The sequence below is a fragment of the Podarcis erhardii genome, assembly GCF_964252035.2.
Source record: "Podarcis erhardii genome assembly, chromosome: 5".
NCBI classification, from domain to species: Eukaryota; Metazoa; Chordata; class Lepidosauria; order Squamata; family Lacertidae; genus Podarcis; species Podarcis erhardii.
The window spans coordinates 92,332,727-92,358,434 of NC_138509.1; the positions used below are offsets into that span (position 1 = coordinate 92,332,727).

The 25,708-nt window shown below is 44.6% G+C and overlaps 1 protein-coding gene across 11 annotated transcripts in view; it reads left to right on the forward strand.

The window, feature by feature from the left end:
* The window catches only part of ATP11B (ATPase phospholipid transporting 11B (putative)), an 81,141-nt gene that overhangs the window by 44,097 nt on the left and 11,336 nt on the right, over positions 1–25,708 (forward strand). For 4 of the 11 annotated variants that reach the window (XR_014156699.1, XM_081862170.1, XM_081862174.1 and 1 more), the window contains exons 20-28: positions 51–204; positions 706–808; positions 2,074–2,219; positions 4,639–4,698; positions 5,727–5,854; positions 7,398–7,536; positions 11,403–11,468; positions 12,030–12,133; positions 12,876–13,041. Coding sequence is in view for 9 of the 11 variants with exons in the window: in XM_081862170.1 (XP_081718296.1) it covers positions 51–204; positions 706–808; positions 2,074–2,219; positions 4,639–4,698; positions 5,727–5,854; positions 7,398–7,536; positions 11,403–11,468; positions 12,030–12,133; positions 12,876–13,041 (1,066 nt within the window). In the remaining 2 variants the exon portion in view is untranslated. Of the gene's footprint in view, positions 1–50; positions 205–705; positions 809–2,073; positions 2,220–4,638; positions 4,699–5,726; positions 5,855–7,397; positions 7,537–11,402; positions 11,469–12,029; positions 12,134–12,875; positions 13,042–18,034; positions 18,121–20,029; positions 20,189–22,609; positions 22,689–24,312; positions 24,437–25,708 lie in introns of those variants that run through there. The other 7 variants (XM_081862172.1, XM_081862171.1, XR_014156698.1 and 4 more) reach the window with 6 other exon arrangements.

Below are 25,708 nucleotides of genomic sequence, written 5' to 3' on the forward strand. Positions count from 1 at the left end.
GGTGGGAGGAATGGATTGCAAACAGTAACATTTCCTCCTTCCCTTGTTAGAATAGAGGAGGACCATGTAATCCAGCATGGGCTGGTGGTGGACGGGACCAGCCTCTCCCTCGCACTCAGGCAGCATGAGAAGCTCTTCATGGAAGTCTGCAGAAATTGCTCTGCCGTCCTGTGCTGTCGCATGGCGCCTCTGCAGAAAGCAAAGGTAATTTGCTCAGGTTGCAGGGTCATCTGGCAGCCACGATCTGCTGTGGAGGCGCCCTCAACACTTGTAGCATCCTCTGTTATTTATTTAATCCCTTGCTAATGGACTGGTTGAGAGCCAAACAGCAACATAGCCACTCCCTCCCTATCTCCCATTCAAGTACTCTATACTGACGTAGTCTCCCGCACTTGAGTGGTTATAGAGCAAGCCTGAAACATGTGAAAACAGCCCACATTCTTACTCTAGGCATCAAAAATTAGACTTCCAGCTACCATCCAATAATACATTACTCCCTTAATCTGTGTCCGGAGGTGGTAGGTCCTTACCCCAAGGAGCTTAAAGTGTATATTTTTTTAATGTATGCAAGGTTTGGTGGATTCTTAATTACTGTCCTGCCTACTGACTTTGCTAATGGCATTTTGTTATTTGAGCAGCTCCACAAAAACCCCCAAAAGGCAGTACCTGGGGTTCCATTTTTTAAAACCCTGTTTTTCTGTACAGGTTGTGCGGCTGTTGAAAACCTCTCCAGAGAAGCCTATCACATTAGCTATAGGAGATGGAGCTAACGATGTGAGCATGATACAGGAAGCTCATGTTGGGATAGGTAAGAGCCTTCTCATTGTGCAGTTCTATCTAGGTTTTTTGTTTTGGAGTCTTCAGAGTCTCCTTGCATTCAATAAATGGAGTTATGATACGTATCTGCTTTGTGCACGAAAGACCTGGGGGATAAACAAGAGGCCCTGTCTGCACACGGATGACATATAAAAATGTATTTATAGCTCCCTTTTAGCCAAGGTTTTCTTCTAAAGAGGCTTACAATTTTTAAAGCAAAGGTATGATATAGTTTAGAGCAGCCTTCCTCAGCCTGGTGCCTGGCTTGTGCTGATGGGAGTTGTAGCACAAAACATCCAGAGGGCACCCAGTTGAGGAAGGCTGATTTTGGGTGATATGCTTGGGGGGGGGGGAGAGGCAGTCCAGGTTCTCCCAGGGGGAAGTGACGGAAGGGGCTAGCAGATGGTGAAAATGCCAGTCTGCAGAAGCAGCCCTTCCATTGACCTTCAAGTTCCTGGCACCAAAAAGAAAATAGGGGAAATACCTATGTAAAGAAGGGGGGGGGGGAGAACATACGTGGGACTTCAGTTTGTGTGTCCTTACTTTGTAGATGCTTGGCTTGCTTTCCACTCCATTGATTTAACCTTTGTATTGTGCTCAAAGCAGCTCACAATAATGGCAATGACACTGAAAATTAGCAAACATCACAATCGCTATAATAGTATCAAAAATGCAGTAGCATACAAAAAAAAACCCCATTGATGAATTAATACAATTCAGTACACACTTGCAACAATTCACAATGCCAGAAGGAGGTCTAAGCACCAGCCCTTTTCTGTAGCACTACAGCATCTGTAAGACAGTGCATAGAGTTGGGCAGAATCTGTTCTAGAAGACCATTTACACAGAGAAAATACTACACCAGTATTTTCTTGCAAAAATTAGAAGCCTTCATTTTTATTCACCTACTTGCTCTCACACAGTGATGCTAATTACATGTGGCCTTTTTATTTCTAATCCAAACCAACAGGCAAGTGGTTTTTTAGAAACTTGTGCTACATAAATTGAGTTCATTCTTGCAGTAAGGAACTGAGCATTAATGGGCTTGTTGTTATTAAAAGCCCCAGACTAGGTAACAGCAACAGCAACAGCAACAACAACACAACCTTACACGTGCAAGACCTCTCTTCTAGTCATTTTTTCCAGTTGCTTGTGTTAGTTTTACTGTGTTTCAGGCCACTGCCTTTGATTTTTGCATGCCTCGGGGGCAGGTGATAAAGGCACCTTAATTTTTCTTTTCTTCTCCATATATTACAGGTATTATGGGTAAAGAAGGAAGACAAGCTGTAAGAAACAGTGACTATGCAATTGCAAGATTTAAATTTCTTTCCAAATTACTTTTGGTCCACGGCCACCTTTATTATATTAGAATAGCAACCCTTGTACAGTACTTTTTTTACAAGGTAAGTTCCTGCAGATCATGACTGCATCTTTCCATTGCTAGAAACATTTTGTTCTGATGGTACTTCCTTAAGGTTAACTGCACCAGGTGGAAGAACATTCAGAAACACCTAAACAGGACCTCTGCTAACCAAACACATAACTTCAGAAGTTATCCACTGCTGGTCTTTTAAGGACTCTGAATTGCCACACACATCATTCAAAGCTACAATATGGAATTGTCTTCAGTATGGTACTTTGCATTCTTAACATTTATTAGCCGAGCTGAGATACCTTTAACTGACTCAGTCTGGAACTTTATGTTAGAGAAGGAAATTTTCCTGTTTCTTCTTCTTCTTTTGCTCCATCGTGCATTGTTCAAGAATGCCCTCTGGTCTTCCAGATAAGCCTTTTGGGGTTTGCAGATGGGATAAGAGTATGGTAACTTCCCTTCCCTTAACTTGGGATTCAAGCTGAAAATGATTGTCATTTAAACGGCATAGTTTGCAAACCAGGTAGTTTCAGTACAGTAGTATCTTGTCATGGGTCGGGGGTTACATTCCAGGGATGGCACATCTACCGCAAAAAAATATGTATATACTTGAACCACCCCCATATGGTGAACCTTACCTTCCAAGCAAGGCAAAGAGCTTTCCAGCTTGCCAGCTTGCTTTCCAGGCTCTGGGATGCTCTCACGAGATCTCGCAGGGCCATCCGAGTTCCTGTGAAATCTCACAAGAGCATCCCGGAGCCCAGGAAGTGTAAGTATGAGAGCTTAACATCTCTTTCCACGCCGGGAAAACCCAGTGCAAAAGTAGCTTTTTAGCTCTCTGCCTTATGTGCAATTAATTTTTAGGATTTGAGCTGGCCAGCTTTCAACCACACAAGGTTGAAATTGTGCAAGTTCATCGTGCACAAGATGTGATCATACTTTACCTAGTTTTATAAGGCAACTGTGGCCTCCATGTGATGGACACATAATGAAAAACCATGGTCAATAGACAAGGAAGGAGGGATCCCTCCGGGGGGGGGGGGCGCAGGGTCCACATGCTCTCCATTTGTAAACCATAATTGCCAGAGCTGTTAAGTCTTCACTCTAGTGTAGACTTAGGACCTGAGATTCTTTATTTGGTAATGGAAACGATGGTATCTGAGATACAGGAGAGCATTTTAGTGTATCATAAATATTACCCACATTAGAACTTTCCTTTTTAGTCCAACCAGTGTGTCCTAGCTAGCTGTATCTTATTACAGTGGTGCCTCGCAAGACGAAATTAATTCGTTCCGCAAGTCTCTTCGTCTTGCGAGTTTTTCGTCTTGCGATGCACGGTTTTCCATAGGAATGCATTGAAAATCAATTAATGCGTTCCTATGGAAACCGCCTTCCCCTGACCTCTTCTGGCGGGCGGCATTTTAAAATTGCCCGGGACAGCGGAGGACTTCTCCGCTGTCCGGGCGATTTAAAAGCCCCTGGGAAGGCAAGCAGGGGGGACAAAGACTTTTGCCCCCCGCCTGCCTTCAGAAGAGGTCCAGGACAGGCTTCGCGGACCTCTCCGCAAGCAGCGGGAGCGCTCCTTGCGGAGAGTTGCCAGCGCGCCCAGGCTTCGCGGCTCCGCCACCCGGCTTCGGGACATCGTTCCGATGCCAGGCGGCGGGGGGAGGCTTTCTCGCCCCGCCGCCCGGCATCGGGACGATGCCCCGAAGCCGGGCGGCGGGGGGAGGCTTTCCCGCCCCGAAGCCGGGCGGCGGGGGGAGGCTTTCCCGCCCCGAAGCCGGGCGGCGGGGGGAGGCGTTCCCGCCCCGCCGCTCGGCTTCGGGACATTGTTCCGATGCCGGGCGGCAGGGGGAGACTTTCCCGCCCCGCCGCTCGGCTTCGGGACATCATTCCGATGCCGGGCGGCGGGGGGAGACTTTCCCGCCCCGCCGCTCGGCTTCGGGACATCGTTCCGATGCCGGGCGGCGGGGGGAGACTTTCCCGCCCCGCCGCTCGGCTTCGGGACATCCTTCCGAAGCCGGGTGGCGGGAGGAGGTGTCCCCGCCCCGCCGCCAGGCTTCGGAGGAGGTCCGAGGACAGCGGGGAAGACGAGCTGCGCTTCCCCACTGTCCCGGAGATTTCCCTATGGGCTGTCGTCTTGCGAAGCAAGCCCATAGGGAAATTCGTCTTGCGAAGCGCCTCCAAAACGGAAAACCCTTTCGTCTAGCGGGTTTTCCGTCTTGCGAGGCGTTCGTCTTGCGGGGCACCACTGTACCCTGATCCTGAATTCGATAGTGTCCAGGATTAAACATCTGTGTAAGGTTGGGATTTGCTCTGTTCCTCCTAGGATTCCTAATTAAACATTATGGCTAGTGGCCTATATAAACTTAGACCCGTTTCAATATCCGTGATATACTGTACTTGCTTGATGTCACTTAACTGGTTCTGCTTCACTTTTTGTTTTCCAGAATGTGTGCTTTATTACACCACAGTTTTTATATCAATTCTTTTGCTTGTTTTCACAACAAGTAAGTATTCATTTGAATATTTCTTCCAGTTCCTCACCCCACCCCAATGCATTTATGGGTGGATATAGAGAAGTGAGAGAAAGAAAAATAGAATATTTTATATTATACGATAGCTAAAACAGAATGACTGTTCCTACAGCCAAATAACCCTTAAGTATCATCTTGGTCCCTGACAGGGTGAGCTCTTGTTGCTCAGTCCCAGCTCCTGCCAACCTAGCAGTTCGAAAGCACGTCAAAGTGCAAGTAGATAAATAGATACCGCTCTGGTGGGAAGGTAAATGGCGTTTCTGTGCGCTGCTCTGGTTTTGCCAGAAGCGGCTTAGTCATGCTGGCCGCATGACCCGGAAAAACTGTCTGCAGACAAACACTGGCTCCCTCAGCCAGTAAAGCGAGATGAGCACCGCAACCCCAGAATCGTTCACGAGTGGACTTAACTGTCGGGGTCCTTTACCTTTAACATCTTGGTATCACATCTCTTCTCTATCCCCCCTACCTTTTTTTGTCTATCTACCTTTAAAATTATCATTTGTAAAGTCATAGAAATATACAAGAACGCTTCTGTGTCTTTGGGGAAGATTTTTATGTTCAATGTGAAAATAGCCTCAAGGGTCATTAAAGACTTTGCCCTACAGAATTTGAGATGCACAAAGTGAAGTGATACCCATTTTTGTACCAGTTGGTTGGGTGCCAATCTTTTTCCTTTCCCTGAGGTGTTAGGGTCTACAAGAAACTTCAAAAGAGGTAGACTTGTGCTAGGAAGCTAAAAACACATTTAGAGCATGATGAACTCGTAACATTCACTAGTTCTTGTGGTTTGAAGCATCACTGTAAGTAAGCTGCAGTGAGGGAATGCGGGCATATTGGTTTTGTGGTGTATCTTTGACGTTATAGAACTGGATGCCTTTGGGTTTTATAGAAATAAAACCTGGCTTTTGAATTGCTCGCAACTGAGCACTTTTGACTCGTAAGTCCTGTCTTCTGTTTCTGCATTTCAGAACCACTAATTCCCCTCCTTTCCTGCTTTTCAGACTCTGTACGACAGTGTGTACCTGACTTTATACAACATTTGTTTCACCTCCCTGCCAGTCCTCATGTACAGTCTTTTTGAACAGCACGTGCATCCCCATGTATTACACAGCAAGCCAACGCTGTATCGGTAAGCATGCTCTCCTGGGGGGCAGGAGGCTGTGCTTAATAAATGAGTAATGGGGCACTCCCCCCCGCCCCACCTCAAGTGGTAGAAAAACAGCGGCACCAGAAGCTGTTAAAAGCACAAGCGCTAGATGGTCCCAGCCTGCTTGTTTCCATGTAACTGGCAGATATTCTTCTTGTGAACACTGAATAAGTGAAAAGTGGATGAGCCATAGTCAGTCATCAAGGCAAATACAGTGTTACCTCTGGTTACGAACGCTTCAGGTTATGAGACCCGCTAACCCGGAAGTAGCTGCTCCTGGTTGTGAACTTTGCCCCAGGATGTGAACGGAAATCACGTGCTAGAGGCCCCATTAGCAAAAGTGCGCCTCAGGATAAGAATGGTTTCAGCTTAAGAACGGACCTTCTGAACAAATTGTTTGTAACCAGAGGTACCACTGTATATAGTTTGCACATGGAAGATTCCTTGCTCAGTCTAGCCATATCCTGTTTATGACGGCAGGACTGGGCTGAGACTGTTGCAAAGAAAGGGAGGCAACGCTAGGCTAAATGAGTCCAAGGGTCAGGCTGTAACTCTGAGACTAGGGAGCCCCTGGCCCTCCAGATGTTGCTGGACTGCAACTCCCATCCGCCTCAGCATGGTCCCAAACGCGAGAGATGATGGGAGTTGTAGTTTCAGCAACATCCGGAAAAGCCACAGGTTCCCCACCTGCTGCTATAAGGCAACCACATGTTCATGAGGTCAGTTTTTAATAACGTTCAGGAACGTTTGTGTCGGTGCAGGGAACACCAAAAAGCTGTCCTTTCCTTTCCGTTCTCTGATAGTATGATAGAACATCTTCTCATCTGTTTGACAGAATGACACTCAGAATACGCAAAATAGTTTTCTTTGCTTGGAAAACTATTGAACCTGCCATGGTACTTTTCATTCTTCAAATCGGGTACGGAGTAAAACTTCAAAATCAAATGTCAGGATGGATAGCTGGCTGCCTTCATTTGTTGAGGGAGGTCAGTCACAGATGTTTCCCTTCCGCTCTGAAAACTAAGGAGATGCTACCCTTAACATTTGAATCCTAGGTTTTGTTAATTAAGGAATTTTGCTAAAGAATGCCACAAGATATTTTTTTTGAGAGACTGGGCTGAACCACATCACCACAGAGCTGCAAAAGCTAAGAACCTGTGAAGCCCTCTGGTTTCAAAGCTTGAAATGTACTGCTTGATCTGTTAAAAGGTCATTTTATCTGTAAGTCCTGGCTCCCATAAATTCATCAATCAAGCCAATTGTATTTTGACAAATGGGGGAAACTGGCTCATTGGGGAATGTTCCTGGAAGCCGCAAGGTCAGTACATCATTTAATTTTGCAGCGACACTATCAGATGTTTACCCTATTGCATCTCAGGTGGCTAGAGAACGTTTTTATGGTTTTAGCAGAAGAGGTGCTCTCTGATGCAATGGTGATTGTATCTCAAGTGCATACAGAATTAAAATGGGCTTTCTGTTAATTGGAAAGTAGCAGTAAAGGCCTTGTATCCTTTTCCCTTTACAGAGACATCAGTAAAAATGCCCACTTGGGCTTTAAGCCTTTCCTTTACTGGACCTTCCTGGGATTCGTTCATGCTTTTGTTTTCTTCTTTGGCTCATATATTCTGATGGGAGAAGACACTTCATTGCTGGGAAATGGCCAGGTAAGGTAGAATGCACACTTACGATAGAGAAATCACAATCACCTGTAACGTTTCTGGGAAGTTTATATTCCATCGACTACAAAATCACTTGTTAGGCATACTTAAACCATGGGTGTCTTAAACTATTTAAATAAGATTTTCTGTAGGCTTTGACCTCTCATGCAGCCGGGGCTAAATCAACCATTGTTGGAAGTGTGCAAAAGCATATGGTGGTCTTCTAAACAAGAATAATGTGAGGGTACCTCCACGTGGATAACACAGAGATCTTGTTCTTGGGCTGCCCAGATCATAGCAGAGCATAATGGGCTTTGTGTTTATCATGTGGCTCTTAATTCCAGTGGTTTGGAAATGTTAAAAATGCTGTTGGCTTGCCCAACTTGAGGATCACCATGTCAATGCACTCAGTGCCTTGATATGGTGGCGAATAACTCAAAATACTTTTACAGAGCACTTAACTGTGTTAATTGGGCTGACATATATTCTCTCTAATCCCTACGGGGTGATTGCATTACTCTTTCCTGTATTGCAAATTGGATGTAGGCAGGTTGAGAGGTTTAGAATTACATTAAGGCTACCTGGAAAGTTTATGAGGGAAGTGCCATCGGAACAAGGACTTATGAGTTTATAACTTAGTCACAACATTTACCGTATTTTTCGTCCCATAGGACGCTCCATCCCATAGGACGCACCTAGTTTTTTTGGGGGGGGGGAAATAAAGGGGAAAAAAATTCCTTTATTTCCCCCCCAAAACCAGGTCGGGGAAACCGAACCAGGTCGAGGAACAGCGGGATGGCGGCGCTGCACCTCCTTGCTGTCCCCCGAGCTTGTGGGGCTAGCCGATGTCTGTCCCGCGGGCGGGGCGCTCTACTTCAGGGTTCCCCTCGCGCCAGGCGGCAGGCTACTATCCGCAGCGTAGGGAGCCCTGTGGGACCTCCCGCAGGGCTGCCTAGGCTGCGGATGTGTTCCCGAAGCGCCGGGCGCTCTGCTTTCGGGCCCCCGATGCTCCGGGAAGCAGGCTACTATCTGCAGCATAGACAGCCCTGCAGGACCTCCCGCAGGGCTGCCTAGGCTGCGGATGTGTTCCCGAAGTACCGGGCGACACTCCGGGAAACAGGCTGCTATCCGCAGCATAGACAGCCCTGCAGGACCTCCCGCAGGGCTGCCTAGGCTGCGGATGTGTTCCCGAAGCACCGGACGACACTCCGGGAAGCAGGCTGCTATCCGCAGCATAGACAGCCCTGCGGGACCTCCCGCAGGGCTGCCTAGGCTGCGGATGTGTTCTGAAGCCTGGAGAGTGAGAGGGGTCGGTGCACACCGATCCCTCTCGCTCTCCAAGCTTCAGCGAAAGCCTGCATTCGCCCCATAGGACGCACCCAGATTTCCCCTTCATTTTTGGAGGGGGAAAAGTGTGTCCTATAGGGCGAAAAATACGTTATTCCATTTAGATGTGAAGGAGGATTGTGTCTGCTTTCCTCCTTGTCTGTGCATGCATAGGATCAGGGAGTGGCAATTAGTGGTGGCGTCCCACAACAGAATTCAGAAACTTGGTTCTGTGCTATCCATGTCACTGCAGCAAAATTCACCTATTGCTGGCAGTTGCCAGCAACCTTGGTACCATAGCTGAACTAATTCAGTAGTCAGTTTGAACCTCCAGGCACTCCTTTTTCGGTTGCTTCCAAGGCCGTTCCTAGCCTGTCCACATTGAAAGTGAGACTGAGGGTTTTGATGGTCCACGTCTGCCACAATAAAAATCACTCCAGGGTACAGCTTGGCTTCACCCTGTCAAGCGATAAGGAGGAGTTTGGCCATGCATCAGCTGTGACTAAATGCTTATTTGTTAGGGGTCATAGTTGCACTGCAGGCAGAGTTTCTTTTCCCTCCCCATGAGATCCTTTTAACCAACCTGAAATCTGCGGTAAAATGGGACACAGTGGTTTCAACCAAGAATTTTGGCAGGGTTGAAGCTAAGAGAGAATGTTTTTCTGTGAATGTCTCTGCCTCTCTCTTGCTCTCTCTCCTATCTATCTCCTCTGTCTCTCTTTCTAATTCATAGCCTTACTCTGTCATACTGTACTTCAATTTGATCTTTTAGTTTTCTTTCCCCCCCTTTTTTCACGCTGTGCATGTCATCAGATATTGAAATCTAACAGGCAAATGGTAAGAGTCTGTGTTGTAGGAAGAGCACTACAAAAACCAGCAGATACAGTGTCTTTGTATCTGTGGTGAAGAATGCAGCATGTATCCTCCGTGAATACATTCAAAAATATATGGTGGCAAGAGATTGTCTGTGTCTCACTTCAGGTGACAGTGGCACCGTGTGATGGATAGACACTTTATGTGTTAAGTGTGATTTTACTCTAGAAGTACTTCTATATTATAATCCTGGAATAGATGAAGAAACCCTTGTACTAAACCCAGTATTAAAGGGACTGTCTGTGTAAACAGACTGACAGTGTATTTCTTACAATGCTGAGCACAGAGCAGATGAGCATAACTGCTGCGCAAGTGTGGGCTGCTTCCCTTCATCCCCCCACCCTCCAAAAAAATTGTTGCTGATTTCGGATGTTTACCGTCATCTATCACTCCTCTGTGGAATAGTATCACCGTAGCCACAAGCTGTTGGTCAGAAGTGCCTCCTGCTTGCTTGCTAGGGGGAGTCTTTGTGGACAAGTCGTCCATTAAGTAAGTGGTTTTTGGGTGGGGGCAGGACACAGGCCGCTATTTTAATAGAGCCCAGCAGTGCTCCTGGTTTTCAGTTTTTGGTAGCTCTCAAGAGGGTTTGCTGTACAGTTTTTAGGGAGAAATTGGAAGGGCAAGCCAAGAAATGGGGTGTGGGGTAAATTTCCTCTTTAGAAGACTATGGTGTCTTCATATTGAGTGTCTCAACAAATAGGCCTCATAGTTGCCATGAGTTCTTTTCTTTAAAGCAGCTATTGTGTTGGGGCTGAAGATGCCCAGCCAGCAACTTCCATGTACTTGGTTTCCTCCAGTGTGTGGCAAAGGGGTGAAGTAAAGATCCCTTGCTTCTCTATAGGTTTCCATTGAATACAATTTAGTAGAATATTCTTTCCTTCCTTGTACATTTCTGGCTAGAGTCTTTCATGTCTCCATTCTGGTAATCCTTGGAATGACCCGTGAGATGAAATGCATCTTCTCACACCTTCATCTAATCTACACAGCAATATTTTAAGACTTCGTGGTCATTTAGGGTAGCAGTTAAAAATATGTGGTCAGATTTTGATAGCAGAGTCCAGGGAGTATATCCCAAAACAACAACAAAGCTAGCTGGTTCAGATTTAAGATGGGAGGATGTGAATGATTACATACTTGGAGTGATTGCATTTATTGTAGCAGGGATACAAGTACCACAACTGATGGACATGTGCCTGAATTCTCTTAGTTCACACTGTTTCTTTCAGAAAAGTCTGCACAGCCTTGCTCTAAATTGTTGTACAGTTGATCCTTGAAATAAGTGCCCACCATTATTTTTGAGTTTTGCAGGCTCTGGTTTGCAAAATCTAAATGTGATGCTGCATTGAAAGGAAAATATCTCAACCCCAGTAATTCAAGGCTACTTGCTTTCCCACTGCTGTAGAATTTTTCAGTAGCCGGGTGTTTACGTATAATTGGCTGTCTGGTGGGGATCTGAATGTTGTAACTCATACTCCTCTTCCCTGTTTTGCTTTGCACTTTCCCCTCTTGCCTTACCGAATAGTTAGCGTTTTGCATTTCTGTGCTTTCAGTAGAATTAGTTTGACCAGTGTAGTTGCATCACTTGTAGCTGCATTGACGGGGGCGGGGGGGGGAGTTAAAGTAACTTTCATCTGCTTTAAACACACTGGATCTTGTTCTTTCTCCTTTCACAGATGTTTGGAAACTGGACATTTGGTACTCTGGTTTTCACGGTTATGGTTATAACAGTGACAATGAAGGTATAGTAACACAGTTGTGACTTTGCTATGCACATTTAATTGTCTTAGATTTCCCTAACGGTTTAGAAGGCGAGGCTTTCACGCTACTTTTCTAGCTTTTTCTTGAATGTTCAAGAACAACCAGTTTTAGATGTAAACTAGGGCTGAACTGAATTAGTCATGTAACTTTTCACCATTTTTCATTTTCACGTTGAAAATTTCACCTTTCAGTGAGGCCGAGAAAGTAGGCATCCTGTGTCAAATACATTTTTGGATTTGGGTTGTTTCAAAGGGATCTCCTTGGCTTTGGAGTTCTCAGGCAAACTTTAAAAGAATACACCAGCTGGAAAAATGGTGTAGTTCCCAGTGAACCCTAAGGGGAAGCACTGGAAGACTTCTTTAAAGGGAACTTGTTCTGCCACCAGCCTAAGCCAAAAGGTGTCAACTTGGGAAAGAATCCCAGCATTGCTTTTTTCCAACAACTGCGCAGCCTTTAAAGAGTGGGGACCACTTTTATACTAATTAAATGTATTTTCTGTTTGGTGATTTTTTTGCCAACTTTGTTGTGTTCTTTTGCTTTAGATGGCTTTAGAGACTCATTTCTGGACCTGGATAAACCATTTTGTTACCTGGGGTTCCATTGTCTTTTACTTTGTATTCTCCTTGTTCTATGGGGGAATTATCTGGTAAGTGTGTGTGTTTGCATGCCAACAGAAGAGTCAGTATCTTGTAGTCTGTGCAGGGGGTGGGAGGGGAATGTTTGCCATGAATGCAGTGAAGTAGATTGATGGGAATAAGTTAAGCGACAGGTTTTAAAAGGTCAGTGAGCAGAATGCAAGGTCACCGTACATATGCATGTGCCCAAGAAACTTGGATTGCTGTTATTGGCTCTTTCAAGTACTCCCCTGAGCAGGCAAGTCACAGCCCCATGGATTAAAAAAATGGTGGGTAGTATTTCAGTGGTATATCATCTAGATCAGCCTTTCTCAACCTGTAGGTCCCCAGGTGTTGTTGAACTACAACTCCCATCACCCCTAGCTAGCAAGGCCAGAGCTCAGGGATGATGGGAGTTGTAGTCCAACAACATCTGGGGACCCACAGGTTGAGAACCACTGATCTAGAAGCTCTAGAAGCAAGGAGCATCCCAGGACTTGAGTCAATGAACACGCATACATCCCAACAGTGTGTTAGGTAGCCATTCCCAAAATCTGCTCAAAAGACAAAAAAAGGAGTATGACTGTAACCAGAAATTTTAAGCTACCCCTAGAAAATAGTATAAAATGTGAGTCTTCCGCTACTGGTGCCTTGCTGGGCAGCTGGGGTGTGGGGTGTGGGATTGTGCATGCTTTTCTGTTTTAGCCAGTGGTAAAAATTGATTTGTTCTTGTTCATTCATCTGTTTTCCTGTAACTTGTTCTTACTATTCCAGGCCATTTTTGCACACCCAAGACATGTACTTCGTATTTGTCCAGTTGCTCTCCAGTGGCTCTGCTTGGTTTGCCATAATCATCATAGTTGTCTCTTGTTTGTTTTTCGATATTGTGAAAAAAGTACTGTACAGACACCTGCAGCCCACAAGTACAGAAAAAGCCCAGGTAACTTGCACCTACATGTGGTTTTTCTAACATTAAAAGAGGAGGCTTTACCAGGGAGATCCCCTGCAAGTCTGATGAACTTTTCTCTGCATATGAAACCTTTCCTGCAGTTCTTGGATGAATTACTGTGATGCTGCTGTGCGTAAAATAGAAATCTCCTTCTACATGGAAGATTGTAAATGGCTTTTTTTCTTTTGTTAGTCTCTTGACTAGAATGGGAGTGAAAGTGTGATTATTGCCAGGGATGGGAATTTTCAGTGATATATATTCTTGCTTAAGGTCTTAGGAATTCTTCCAGGTACAGTCTAGCTCACTTTACTTTTAGTCATAAGTCGATCACTGCAACTCCTCACTGAGGATGATTTGATAATCCACATGATTACAGCATCAGGGGAACTACTTTCCCCACAATTCTCAGCTCCTCTTGCTTGCACAGCACCTTGGATCATAGTTCCTGGATCTGCCCCCATTATTTTCCCCTTGCCCCTAGGACATTGTCCAGAAAAGGCATGTGTATGTGATTGTAATTCCTCAAGTAACGCCATGGCAGAGCTGAGGCAATTATGGATCTGTTTTGGATGAGGCCAGACCCCGGGAAGCCTGGGCTCTATAATCTGCAGTGGATCTGGGGAGATAGGAAAATGTCTAAAATTTGGTTTGTGAACCCAACCCTCTGCATTTGTCAGATCACCAGATACTACACCAGGTTTCCTCTTGACCCTTGGCAGCCCAAAGTACTCTGTAACGGCCTCCTGCTCTAGTGCTCCTGTTGTTTTGGGGCTGTGTTTCAGTGTTGTTGGTAGCCACTAATTCCTGGTTCATGTTCCACAGATTTAAGTCATAGTGGGAGATCAGCCATTGCTGACATGGTAGCATGTCTTATAAATGTGCATCCTAAGCATTCATTCTGAGTCTCGGTTCAAGCTCAGGGAACTTTTTGGCCGGAGCCATTTAGGCAACAAATGTGCCCTTTCTATATACACACGCACACATGTGTGCTAATATTGCCCGTTAACTATACAGATGCAGTATTCCGCATTCAGCGGATGGCAGCTGAATTCACAGTAGATTCTTCCTTTCCCAGACAAGCAGAGCCAAGTATAAGAAGATGACGTAGAGGCAGTGCTTCCTCTGTGTGCCGCCAAACAGTAGAAGGTCCTGTCTTTTAGTGAGTTACATGAGAGAACCCCTTCCCAGTAGCTTCTTCCTCCTTGCGCAGGCAGTTTATCTCCTGCTGTAATACTCTGGGCAGTCTCCTTGAGCCCTGCCTGGGCCTCTTACAAACTATTCCTGCTAGACATGACGCATGGAGAAGCATCATGGTGATTCGTATTAGGGTGAGGCTTGTGAAGGTTGGTCTCCTGCTAGTATTTCCCCATCCCTGGTTTTTTTGTGTGTGTGATTATTTGATAAGCAGAACAATCCCCTCCTTACATTCAGGATGCCACAAAGTCTCAAACTGCGCCAGTGGCTATTCAGAACCTGTACTTAACAACTCTGTCTTCCACAATACAGCCCATTATAAACAATGCCTTCCTGAAGACTGGCACAGAATAACACTCTGTCCAATCAGAGTGACTTGTTTATTGCTTTGAATTGTAGGTCTGTAAGCCGCAGGAAGCCTCCTTCAGCACTCCCAATATCTGTAATTGATTTCTTATTTGTCTTGGAAGTAGACTCCATATGCAAGTAGCGGGGGGGGGGGGGATCATTGGCTTGGATCCTGTAGAGCAGTGTTTCCCAAACGTGGGTCTCCAACTACATATCCCATCACCCCTAACTAGCAAGACCAGTAATCAGGGACGATGGGAATTGTAGTCCCCAAACAGCTGGAGACCCACATTCGGGAAATACTGCTGTAGGGGCTCCCAGTGTAGGAAATGCAGGGAGACCCCAGTTCACTCTGCAGCTCTCTGCACCATCTTCCATGTTGTTTGTGGGGAAGTTCCCAACCCTCTGGGGCCGCTTTTCATAGGACACAGGGCTACAGGAGGAAAGAAGAATTGGCGAAAATTGCTTTTCTCCAGGTATTCCCTATAAGCAGAACTCAGTTGACAGGGAGCCTGGATCCAGCCCAGGGTGTGTGAATCATTGTTTTATGCTTTAGGAATTCAGTTCCATTTAGATGTTTATTTTCCTCAGCTTAAACTTGGTAGGCGGTCCATTAACCACCTGTGATGCTAGGAAAGTCCAGTTCTAGGTATTTCTTAAACATGACTGCCAACACAGCAGCTAATATCTGCATATAATTATCAGTGGTCTTTCAAGACCTTGAATGGTCCTCCAGCAATTTGTGATGTGCAGTTAATAAAATGTGATCTGTATTTTGTGCAATAATGGAATGTCTCATTTGAGCTGCATCTGAAAACACCAGTCATATTTCCTTGTTGTTTGCATACAGCCTATTGAAATCAGTCTCATCCTTCCCAACCATACTGAGTCATGCCTTAAGACATGTTTAAAACAGTTATAAATGTGAGTTTAGTTAAGTGCAAGGGATGCAAAATTCATTCCATGCATTTGGATTGTATCTCTAACTACTTTTTTGCAGGCAACCCTCTAATACAAAATACTTTTTCAGGAGGTGAAAATCAAACATGGTCACTTTAGGGCAGTACTTCTGTTTCTCCTAGCAGTCTTACGCCTGCCATACTTTATGGCCCCACTTAACTCATCATGCAAGTGACTCGTTACATCTCAGTTTAATTGATCTTTATTGTTTTTATTGAACTTTATTGTTAAATTTTCTAACGACCTTTCTACAAAAAGTATCCAAACAGGAGTGCTCTGATGGTGTTTCCTGCTTGGCAGGGGGTTGGACTCGATGGCCCTTGTGGTCTCTTCCAACTCTATGATTCTATGATTCTATGATTGTGGACAATGGTGGGACTCTCGCAGAGGCAACAATCCTGTATCTGAACTACACCACATTAGACTGGGGTTTACCCCTATTCCTAGAAAACTTGACACATCAGGGAGAAGACAGCTAGGCTAGAATCCTCCCGTTTGATGTGCTAGTCTGAGCCGTCTTCCATATAAATATCTTGCATATACATCACCTCAGCCCCCACCTGTTTTCTGAATTGGTATAGCCCAGGCACAGTTGATAACTCAAGTGACAACTAGTCCTGCATTTGAGAGCAGATTAGAGAATTCTCTGCTGATATTCACACCACTTTAATGCATTAGCTGAAATTCCTGTTTAAGTTCATCAGTTGTTAAGCTAGATTTATTTTACCTGACTAAAGTTGGCATTTAAGATGCTATTTTCAGCTCAGAAAAGGAGAAAAAATATATTTGGAACTGAACACTGAGCATTTAGCTATAAAGGAGAATGCAATGAGACCCACATTGTGTCTTTTTCAAAAATAATAATAATGAATTTCATGTCAGTTTATGGCTAGGGAGTCAGAGTTGAAGGCGGACATCTAGCTGTTCCGAAGTGACATTAAAACAGCTGAAGTGAATGTTTACTGTTCAGCTGCTTGTGTGATTTAACTATACAATTAGTCTTGTGCCACAACAAGAGTGCTTGAACCACACACCCCCTAACGATTTTTATAGCTTGCATTCATGCTTAAGTAATAAAGCATTAAATGTGTTTAGTGTTGATTTGCTGTGCGTGAGCGATGCCAATAACTGATGAAAATATGAAATAAATAGTAGCTCCATTAATCATAAATGGCTTCAAATCCATCCTCTGTAGAGACAGGTCCCCTCACTTACAGCGTGCATTGTTAACGTACTAATAGAAGCACTCACCAAAAATGGCATTTGAAAAAGCCTTAAATTAAAATTATGTGCTCCAGTTCCTATTAATGAAGAATAGTTCGTGGGGAGTCTGCTAAGGGTGTGCTTTTTTCTGTTTCCTGTTTTGTGTGCCTGTAAAATGTTCCTTTTTGGCTCAAAGTCGCAGCTTCAGTTCACAGCGGCTAAGTTTGCAGGTGTCATTAAGCCAAACTGTGGCTTAGCATGAGCCTAATGGCTCCTTCCCTGGCTTTCTTGACCTCGTAGCTAAGCCATAGTTTGACTTAACATGTTGTCCGAACCTAAGATTGTGCTTAAAGTCACTCCTCCTTAACCATGTTCAGTAGCCAAGGTTTGCCCTTTGATTACAAATCATGGTCAAGGAGACGGGGGGCCTTAACCATGATCCTTTGTTTGGATGACATGCTGAGTCAAACCTTTGCTTAGCTGCCATCCCACACTTGCGGAAAAATCCCCAAGGAGGAGCAAACTGGATTCAAACTCCTCTCCAGGAGAGAGAGAGAGAGAGAGTGCATTTGTGTGGTCACAGTAAACTGTATTCTGGCTTACCATGATGTGCAAACCAGTCCATGGTTGCTGTGCAACCTCCTTCTCTTGGCTTTTGTACCAGAGCTTATGTAAAACTTTGTGGGAAGAAATGACCCACGGAGGAAACATCTTAATTAAAAATATTGGTACAAACAATGGGATGTAAGTCAGGTTTTTGGTTCGCCTATCCCTATTTTGCACACCCCACCCACCAGCCACATGACGGGAAGCTGAAAATGGGATGGCAAAGGCCAAATGACATGGATGGTGTTAGAAATTGACCTGCTTGTATTAAATCCCCTATGTGGAGGAACACTGGTTTGCAACAAGTTAAAAAGACAAATGCAGCCAGGGAAGCCACGCTGTGCAGTTTGAGCCTATGTTGCCCGTAACTGACACAGCCGTGTGTTAATTCAGCGCAGTGCATTCTTAATTTACTGCAAATATAAGCTTTTTCTCTTCCTTTATCAAACCATTATGTACAGCCCATATTGGGCTAGGTGACGCATGTTAACCATTCGGAAACCAGTGTCCCTGCGCTTATGTGCTCTGCCCACGAGATTAGTCCCTGCATTTTGAAAAAAGATCTTTGCCTTTAAAGATCCTGTCCTGTGTCTGTCTTTTTTATATATATATATATAAAGGTGACTGCTTCTCACTGACCTGTGTGTTCCATCCCTTCTTTGTCCACCTGTAGATGTACTCCAGCAGAGTTGCTTTAAGCGAGGAATGCATCGCACTGCAGCCATTGTCCAGGGCTCCGAGTCAGCTGAGCAAAATTAGGTAGAGTAGGAGGAGCAGCTCCTTCCCCACTTTTATGCATGCTGAAGGCCAGCTAACCAGCAATGAGAGAGAGAAAGGGGCAAGAGGCATGGACAGTGGTGTGGACTGAGAGCGCAGTAGTGGCAGCGCACATTCGTGCCTTCCTGTCTCCCACACAGCCCTTAGCTTCGCTCTGTGTTTGCAGACCCAAACGCAGCATGCATTTTAAAAACATAAATAGTTCTTATTGGGGGGCTCGGGCGGGTGGGGGAGAGGTTGCAAGCATGACGATCAATGTTCAGAATCCCAAGTCTACTCCCCGCTCTGCTGTATAAAATAACTAAAATCCTTCAAGCATGGTCCCAGTGCTTCTGCTTAACTTAACCATCCATGATGTTAACTGCTTTTTGCATGTCGGACAGTTTCAGCTGCAGCAAACATAACTGCTCATTCTTGACTACTTTGACTTTTGCTAATTTGATTAAAAAAAAAAAGCAAAAAAAAAGCACAAGTGCTGGGCAACTTCCTTGTGGTTTGTGTATATATGTGTAAATTTTGTGCAGCTTTATATTGTGTTTTGCACCTGAATGCCCTATGGATGTGTTTATTGTAAGCAAGGGGTTGATGGGACGGTGTTGATTAGACTGAGTGAATGCATTACCAGCCGAAACATACTTCACTTGATCAGCGGGTGATATTCTGCAGGGACCTAAAGAAAGCAAATAAAGGAGAAATTTGCACAAAAATAAAGGCCCAGTTTAAAGGCCTGTAGGCCTCCAGCTCTGCTCTTCATCCATGTTATAAGGTGGTGTTTCTCATCCAAGGTTTAAAACTGACATCCTGAATTACAACTGTGAATTACAAATTCAGACATGCCTACCTTTCCGAGCTTAACATGCCAAGATATGTACAAGCCTTCTGCCCATGTGCTCTGCCCTTGTATTGGTCCTTCCTTTTGGATGCACTGCGATTCATTTCCTGGATCAATCTGCCATAGTTCCAGGTTGCTTCTGAATCGGGGAATCTTAAAACACAGTTGGAAGTTGCTTTTAAGGTCCTGACCAGTTCTGGCTGCGGTAACTGTAGTTTTTCAGCTCAGACATAATGGGGAGCTACGGTCAATTAAGCTTGGAAGTATTCTTTCATGATGGGCCGAAAAAGGGGCACTTCAAGGTCAGATCATGTGCACACAAGGCTCGTGCATACCTTAGTGAATTAAGTCAATATACATTTCTCCGAACTGGGCTGGTGTGTGACAGCACAAGAGAAAAAACTGAATTGATTTTGCAGCGGAGCCAATACAGATGTTTCCTTGGCAGTATGTAAACAAGCACGTTCCGATCTGACCTGTCAAAAATTTAAAGTGTCGAGGCTTCTTGTCCCTGGCGGGTAGAATGTCATCACAATAAGTACTAATAATGTGTCAGCATTTACTTTGATATTTGGAAGTACTCATATGTCGTCTTAGGTACTCTTGGGCATCACACAGGCTTTTGTGGTCTTCAGCCTATCCAAAGCACATTTCCCCCAGTTCGCATAGTTTAAGCCGATAGCATATCTTACGGTTATTGACTACTCCTTCCGCATTTTTTTATGAGCAGCCCTCAAGTATATATCTCTGCTTTCTGCCTTGGGTGTTGATGCCCCCAAGTGTGTTTAGCATCACCTGTTACTCGAAGGCAGGAAACTGGGAGAAATGAAACTTGGCCACTGAAGTACTTGTGCTTCTTCTAGTTGTACCACACCATAAAAGTGGCTCGTTCCATTTATCTTTCTTTTCAAAAGTCTTAAGCAGTCTTTCTGCCATGGTGGTGGTGTGGAATTGTAGTGGGAAAGGTCAGAAAACTGACACAGAACAGTGAAAACACAAACCACCTGAGTGCTTTTGCAGAACGATTTGAGTTTCAGCTTGATGCCTGTCATTTAATAGTAAATATTGATGTTTCCCAAGGCATTAAATCTCACAAGAAGAACTCTGCTCCATCTGATAAAGGCGTGTTCTAGCCCAGCATCCTGTTTCCTATGGGATGCTCACAAGCCAGGATTTACGTGCCATAGCATTCTACCCACTTGCGGTCCCCAGAAGCAGGTATTTAGAACCACACTGCCTCCAACAGTGGTAGTCACTGTGGTTAGTAACCACTGACAGCCTTAATCTCCATTAATATGGTTAACCTATTAAACCTCTTGAAGTTCGTAGTACAGCTTTAGCCAGCAAATCCCATAAACTAGCTCAGGGTTTCCCCGACTTGGGTCCCCAGCTGTTTTTGGACTACAACTCCCATCATCCCTGACCACTGGTCCTGCCAGCTAGAGATGATGGGAGTTGTAGTCCGACAAAGCTGGAGACCCACATTCGGGAAACACTGGTCTGGCTATTCAGTGTGTGAAGTGCTTCCTTCTGTCCTGAATCCTCAGCCATCCATCTTGCAATAGATGGTCTCAGGTTCTGGCAGCATGAGAGGGGGAGAAACCTCTCTGCACTGTCTCCATGCCATGCATAATCTTACATACCTCTCTTTTGTTCCCTCTCTTTTGTTCCCTCCTCCTCACGTTTTTCTCCAAAACATTTTAGCCTTTGCTCATAGGGCACTTGTTCCAACCACTTATGATTTTGGTTTCCCTTTTCTTCAGCTTTCTTGAAAATGGGGTATAGCAACCAGAATCATACATGATATTCCAAGTGCCATCAGACCATAAATTTGTATAAAGACATGATGATGCTGCCCATTTTATTTTTGGGTTCTTTCCGTGGAATTTACCCCATTCTCAGCAACCACATGCAAGGGCAACATTTACATTGAGCTATCAACTATGATCCAAAATCCCTTTCCTAGTCAGGCGCTGGCTGCTACTAAATGTCAGAATCAAAAACCCAATTCCATGGTTGCTGCAATCAATGACCCAGTATCTCTCTTTTGATTTTCAACAACAATAACAAATTCTAATGATGTATTAGCAATAGAAATGAAGAAAACCTTAGTCTGGAAGTAGTGGTGGATTCTGCTGTTTTCCAGACATGAGTAAGTCATTCCGGACATTAGTTTTGCAGACATGAATAAATGGGTCCCTCTATCTCCATTTATATGCTGCTTTTCTTCTGTTAATAAACTCCCAAGCATTTCTGCACCTTTCATCAGAATAGCAGCTTTCAAGTAACAGAAATATTAAGGATAATGTTGATTTTGAACGGAGTTAAGACTTGACAGAAACATTAATTCAGCACCTCATAATTGTGGGTGTTTCCCAGCATACCTTGCTAAATCTGCAAAAGATAAAGTATTTAGCTGATGACCTCCCATTTTTAACGCAGGCTTCCTCAAACTCAGCTCTCCAGATGTTTTGAGACTACAGTTCCCATCATCCCTGAGCTAAGGATCATGGGAGTTGTAGGCCAAAAACATCTGGAGGGCCGAGTTTGAGGAATCCTGCTTTAACAGTTCTTCAGGTTTACTGATAAATGACCCCTCCCAGGTAAAATGTTAATTACCATTTACCAGGAAGGCCAAAAAGGATTTCACATGGCACTGTAGCTTCATCGGTAAATGTATTGAGCCTAGGACATGTGGTTTGGTTATTTTGTTAACTATCCACTGCTGGAAGAGTTGATATGCTAAAATCTCAATTGGACCAGTGTAGTGTTTAAGGTCATATCGGTTCTTCCTTGCCTGGAGGTGCAGGAATGAGCATGCCACCATAATTCAGAGCCCACAGAAGCATAAAGCCTTGAACTCAATGGCTTTCTATCTTTAAAGCTTGTGAACAAATTTGTAAAGCAGCATATGGATCACTTTAATAGATAAATGTCTAATACCCTGTAGTTCCACTAAGCTTACAGGACTAAGGCTGCACATGTGAGAGTAAATACCATTGAACTTGGTGGCATTTACTTCTGAGGCTCAGGCTGCAAGCCCCCTCAAATTTAAAGCTATTCTGCCTAATTCCCTCTTTCCAGGAGAAACCTGTGTTGCAGAACGTGGGGCATTGGCCAGAGTGCCTTCAAAAATGGCAGTCTGAAATCTGAAGTTCTAATTTTGAAGCTTGCAAATACTACAGTTAAAAATGGATTGCTAGTTTTCATGGAAAGCTGACTTGGGAGTATGCTACTTTAAAAAGCCCTTGGAGGTTTTTACTGATCAAGTACTATGTGAATCTTGTCAAATGCAAAATAAATACCAATTATCAAAGCCCATTGCAGATGAGTACTGCACTGAAAAACAATGAGCATAGTAATTACCTTTAGATTTGTTTAGATCAGTGTTTCCCAAATTTGGGTCTCCAGCTGTTTTTGGACTAACTCCCATCATCCCTAACTAGCAAGACCAGGGGTCAGGGATGATGGGAACTGTAGTCCGAAAACAGCTGGAGACACAAGTTTGGGAAACCCTGGTTTAGATCTCATGCTTTTTGCTTTTACCAATATAAAATAATTATTGTGCAACTTCTTGCCATCAGAGCATCCAGATCTAATCTTGGACAATATCTCATGTAAATGACATTATTTCCCCAGGAATGAATCCCTCATTGCTCATTCTGAAGTTGTGGAGTAAATCAGGCAGGAACCAGGAGCATGTTGACCCAAAGCAATAGTAAGGTGGTTTAAATATGCTTTTAGTAAAAGTTATAACAGTCGATAGAATAGTGCTATTAGATATTGTACATGAAGTACATAGAAAAGGGATGCTGACGCAGCTTTTAGGAATTAACTCCTTTCTAGCAGAAGCACATGCAGAACAGCAGACCAGTGGTCCCTTTATTTTGTTTTAAAGCCCTAATCTGTTTATGTACGTTATGAATTGGATTTCTTGTATTATATTTACAAGATATGAAAATTCATCCCCGCCCATTTAATCTTTTCTCAATGAAGCTCACTTCAGTAATGCTCAGGTCCGTATTTACCCGGCAAGGAAGAGCATATTCTGGGAACCAGTGTGGTGTAGTGGTTAAGAGCGGTAGACTCGTAATCTGGTGAACCGGGTTCGCGTCTCCGCTCCTCCACATGCAGCTGCTGGGTGACCTTGGGCTAGTCACACTTCTCTGAAGTCTCTCAGCCCCACTCACCTCACAGAGTGTTTGTTGTGGGGGAGGAAGGGAAAGGAGAATGTTAGTCGCTTTGAGACTCCTTCGGGTAGTGATAAAGCGGGATATCAAATCCAAACTCCTCCTCTTCTGTGAAATCACAACTGAGGCAGGGGGTGGATTCAGGAGCATTCTGGCAACTTGACCATAAGTCATTGCAAGCTGCTGTAGAGAGAGAGAGAAAAAAGAGAGGAAGTAGCCACTCCCTCTGTGGTCATCAGAGATACCTTGGCAAACCAAGAGAACTCCTGGAATTTTTCATTCTGTTCTCAGAGCAAGTTGTAGGAGCAGGGGGGAAAGGTTGATTGTATTATAATTATTATTAATTGAATTTATATCCCGCATTTTCCTCCAGAGAGCTCAAGATGGGAAACATTGTTCTTCCCCATCTCACTTAATCCCTACAACCCTGTGCAGTAGATTGGGCTGAGAGGCAGTGACTGGACCCAGGTCACCCAGTGAGCTTCATGGATGACTGGGGATTGAAACCTGGTCTCCCAAGTCGTTGTCCCGACACTAATCACCATACCTTGACACTAATCACAGGCTTGAGTTTCTACATCTTTTTGTCTTAAATTAGCCACTGTCCCTGGGTCTAGTTCAGCTAGCAGGGTGTGCTGCCTAAGCCATTAGCCTTTGACGCATCTCCCCCCACAATTCATTGCAATTTTTACAGCCACCAGCTGTGGAAACTGTAAGACCAGCCATGCTCAAGTGCCAGTATGCTTCTCTTGGGTCCAATAAAGCAAAAGTCTGTAGCCTTTTTCATGGTACTCGCCATTATTGTGCAAGGTGCTATACAGAACACGGGGGGGTGGCACTCAAGACACCCTGGTTTGCAGGTTACGTCCCCCAGTGGATTAAAGTGCCACAATTGCTGCATTGCTCAAGGACAGAACCAGATATCTTCAGAAAACACTTATGACAGATTGCTGATTAAACATTTGCACCTACTCTGCTTAATTTTTGTTTTCTGTTCGCTGGCATTTCAGCTTGTGGGTAAGCAAATTGCGTACACTAGCATCGAGAATGTTGCCCTGAGCGCCTCGTTTACTTGAGTGTAACGGCTGTCTTTATTTCTGTAGAACGGCTGGGTGCTTTATAAGGTCTGTTGCTTTTTGTGTCCTTTTTTAGATGGAAGAAGAAAGGGGTTCAGTCACCCCAGCATGTGATTTTACTGAAGGCAGGCACAGAGGGGAGGACAGCAGGCAACTGCTAGCAGATGCTCTTAGGCAGCGAGAGTGACCGTGTGCCCTAGGTAGTACCCGAGTTCTATATCCTAATAATCTAGCTCATCATGAATCGATTCATCTTTGGTGCCCGGTGCCCTGCACTTTTCACCATGAAGCACTTTTGACATCTTGGCATGCCTCTGGTTTTGTGTTTTTCCTAACAAACTTGATCACTAATATTGTCACATTGATTTAATTTGGTTTCTTAATTCCATTAAGAACTAATAGGGTGGGGTGGGACGCGCTGCATTGCGGTCTTTTAAAAAGCGTTTTAAGAGCACTGATTATATTTAAAGTAGGGATGGCTAGTCCTCCTGGATGTTTTTGAACTCCCAAGTCCCATCAGCCCCTAGTAATATGGTCAGTGTTCAAGAATGATGGGAAGGCCACTTGTTGGTTATCCTCCTTGGAAATGTAGCAGACTTCAGCTAGTTCCTCTTATTTTTGTAGCCTGTAGTCTGGTCTGTTGCTTGGTGTCCATAGAACATTTTTCCCTTTCTGGGAAAGGATTTCCTGGGTAGGACCCAAAGAGATCTGTCTGTAGGAGGGCCCATTAGTTTTCTCTTCTTCCTGTAGTCTCTTGGACCTCTCTGAGCACCACTGGAGGGTTGGGGACCCACCAGAGAGGTGGGGTGGGTGGGTATGTGCAAGGAACCTGAAGCGTCCAGGGGTTAGGTTTAGGGTTCTCAAATGTAGTCAAATATGTCCTGGTAAGTCGAAGTTGGGAGAAGATTGATTTTATTTCGGCAGGACTGTGGTGACGTGGGAGTGAATGGAAGAAAGAGGAGAGAAGGGCATTAAGCTGTCTAATAATAATAAAACTTTTATTATTTATACCCCGCCCATCTGGCTGGGCTTCCCCAGCCACTCTGGGTGGCTTCCAACAGAAAATTAAAAACACGATAAAACGTCAAACATTAAAAGGTTCCCTAAACAGGGCTGCCTTCAGGTGTCTTCTAAAAGTCAGAGAGTTGTTTATTTCCTTGGCATCTGATGGGAGGGCGTTCCACAGGGCGGGTGCCATTACCGAGAAGGCCCTCTGCCTGGTTCCCTGTAACCTCACAGGGAGGGAACCACCAGAAGGCCCTTGGAGCTGGACCTCAGTGTCCGGGCTGAATGATGGGGGTGGAGACGCTCCTTCAGCTATACTGGGCTGAGGCCATTTAGGGCAGGGGTGTGCAGACTTTAGGCTTATGAGTCTTACAGTAGAAAATGGCTGTTGAAGTGCCAGCGATAAGCTTCAATTCAATTGACAATTGCAGCGTTTGTGAGATTTCTGAAATGTGGTTTTGAAGTTG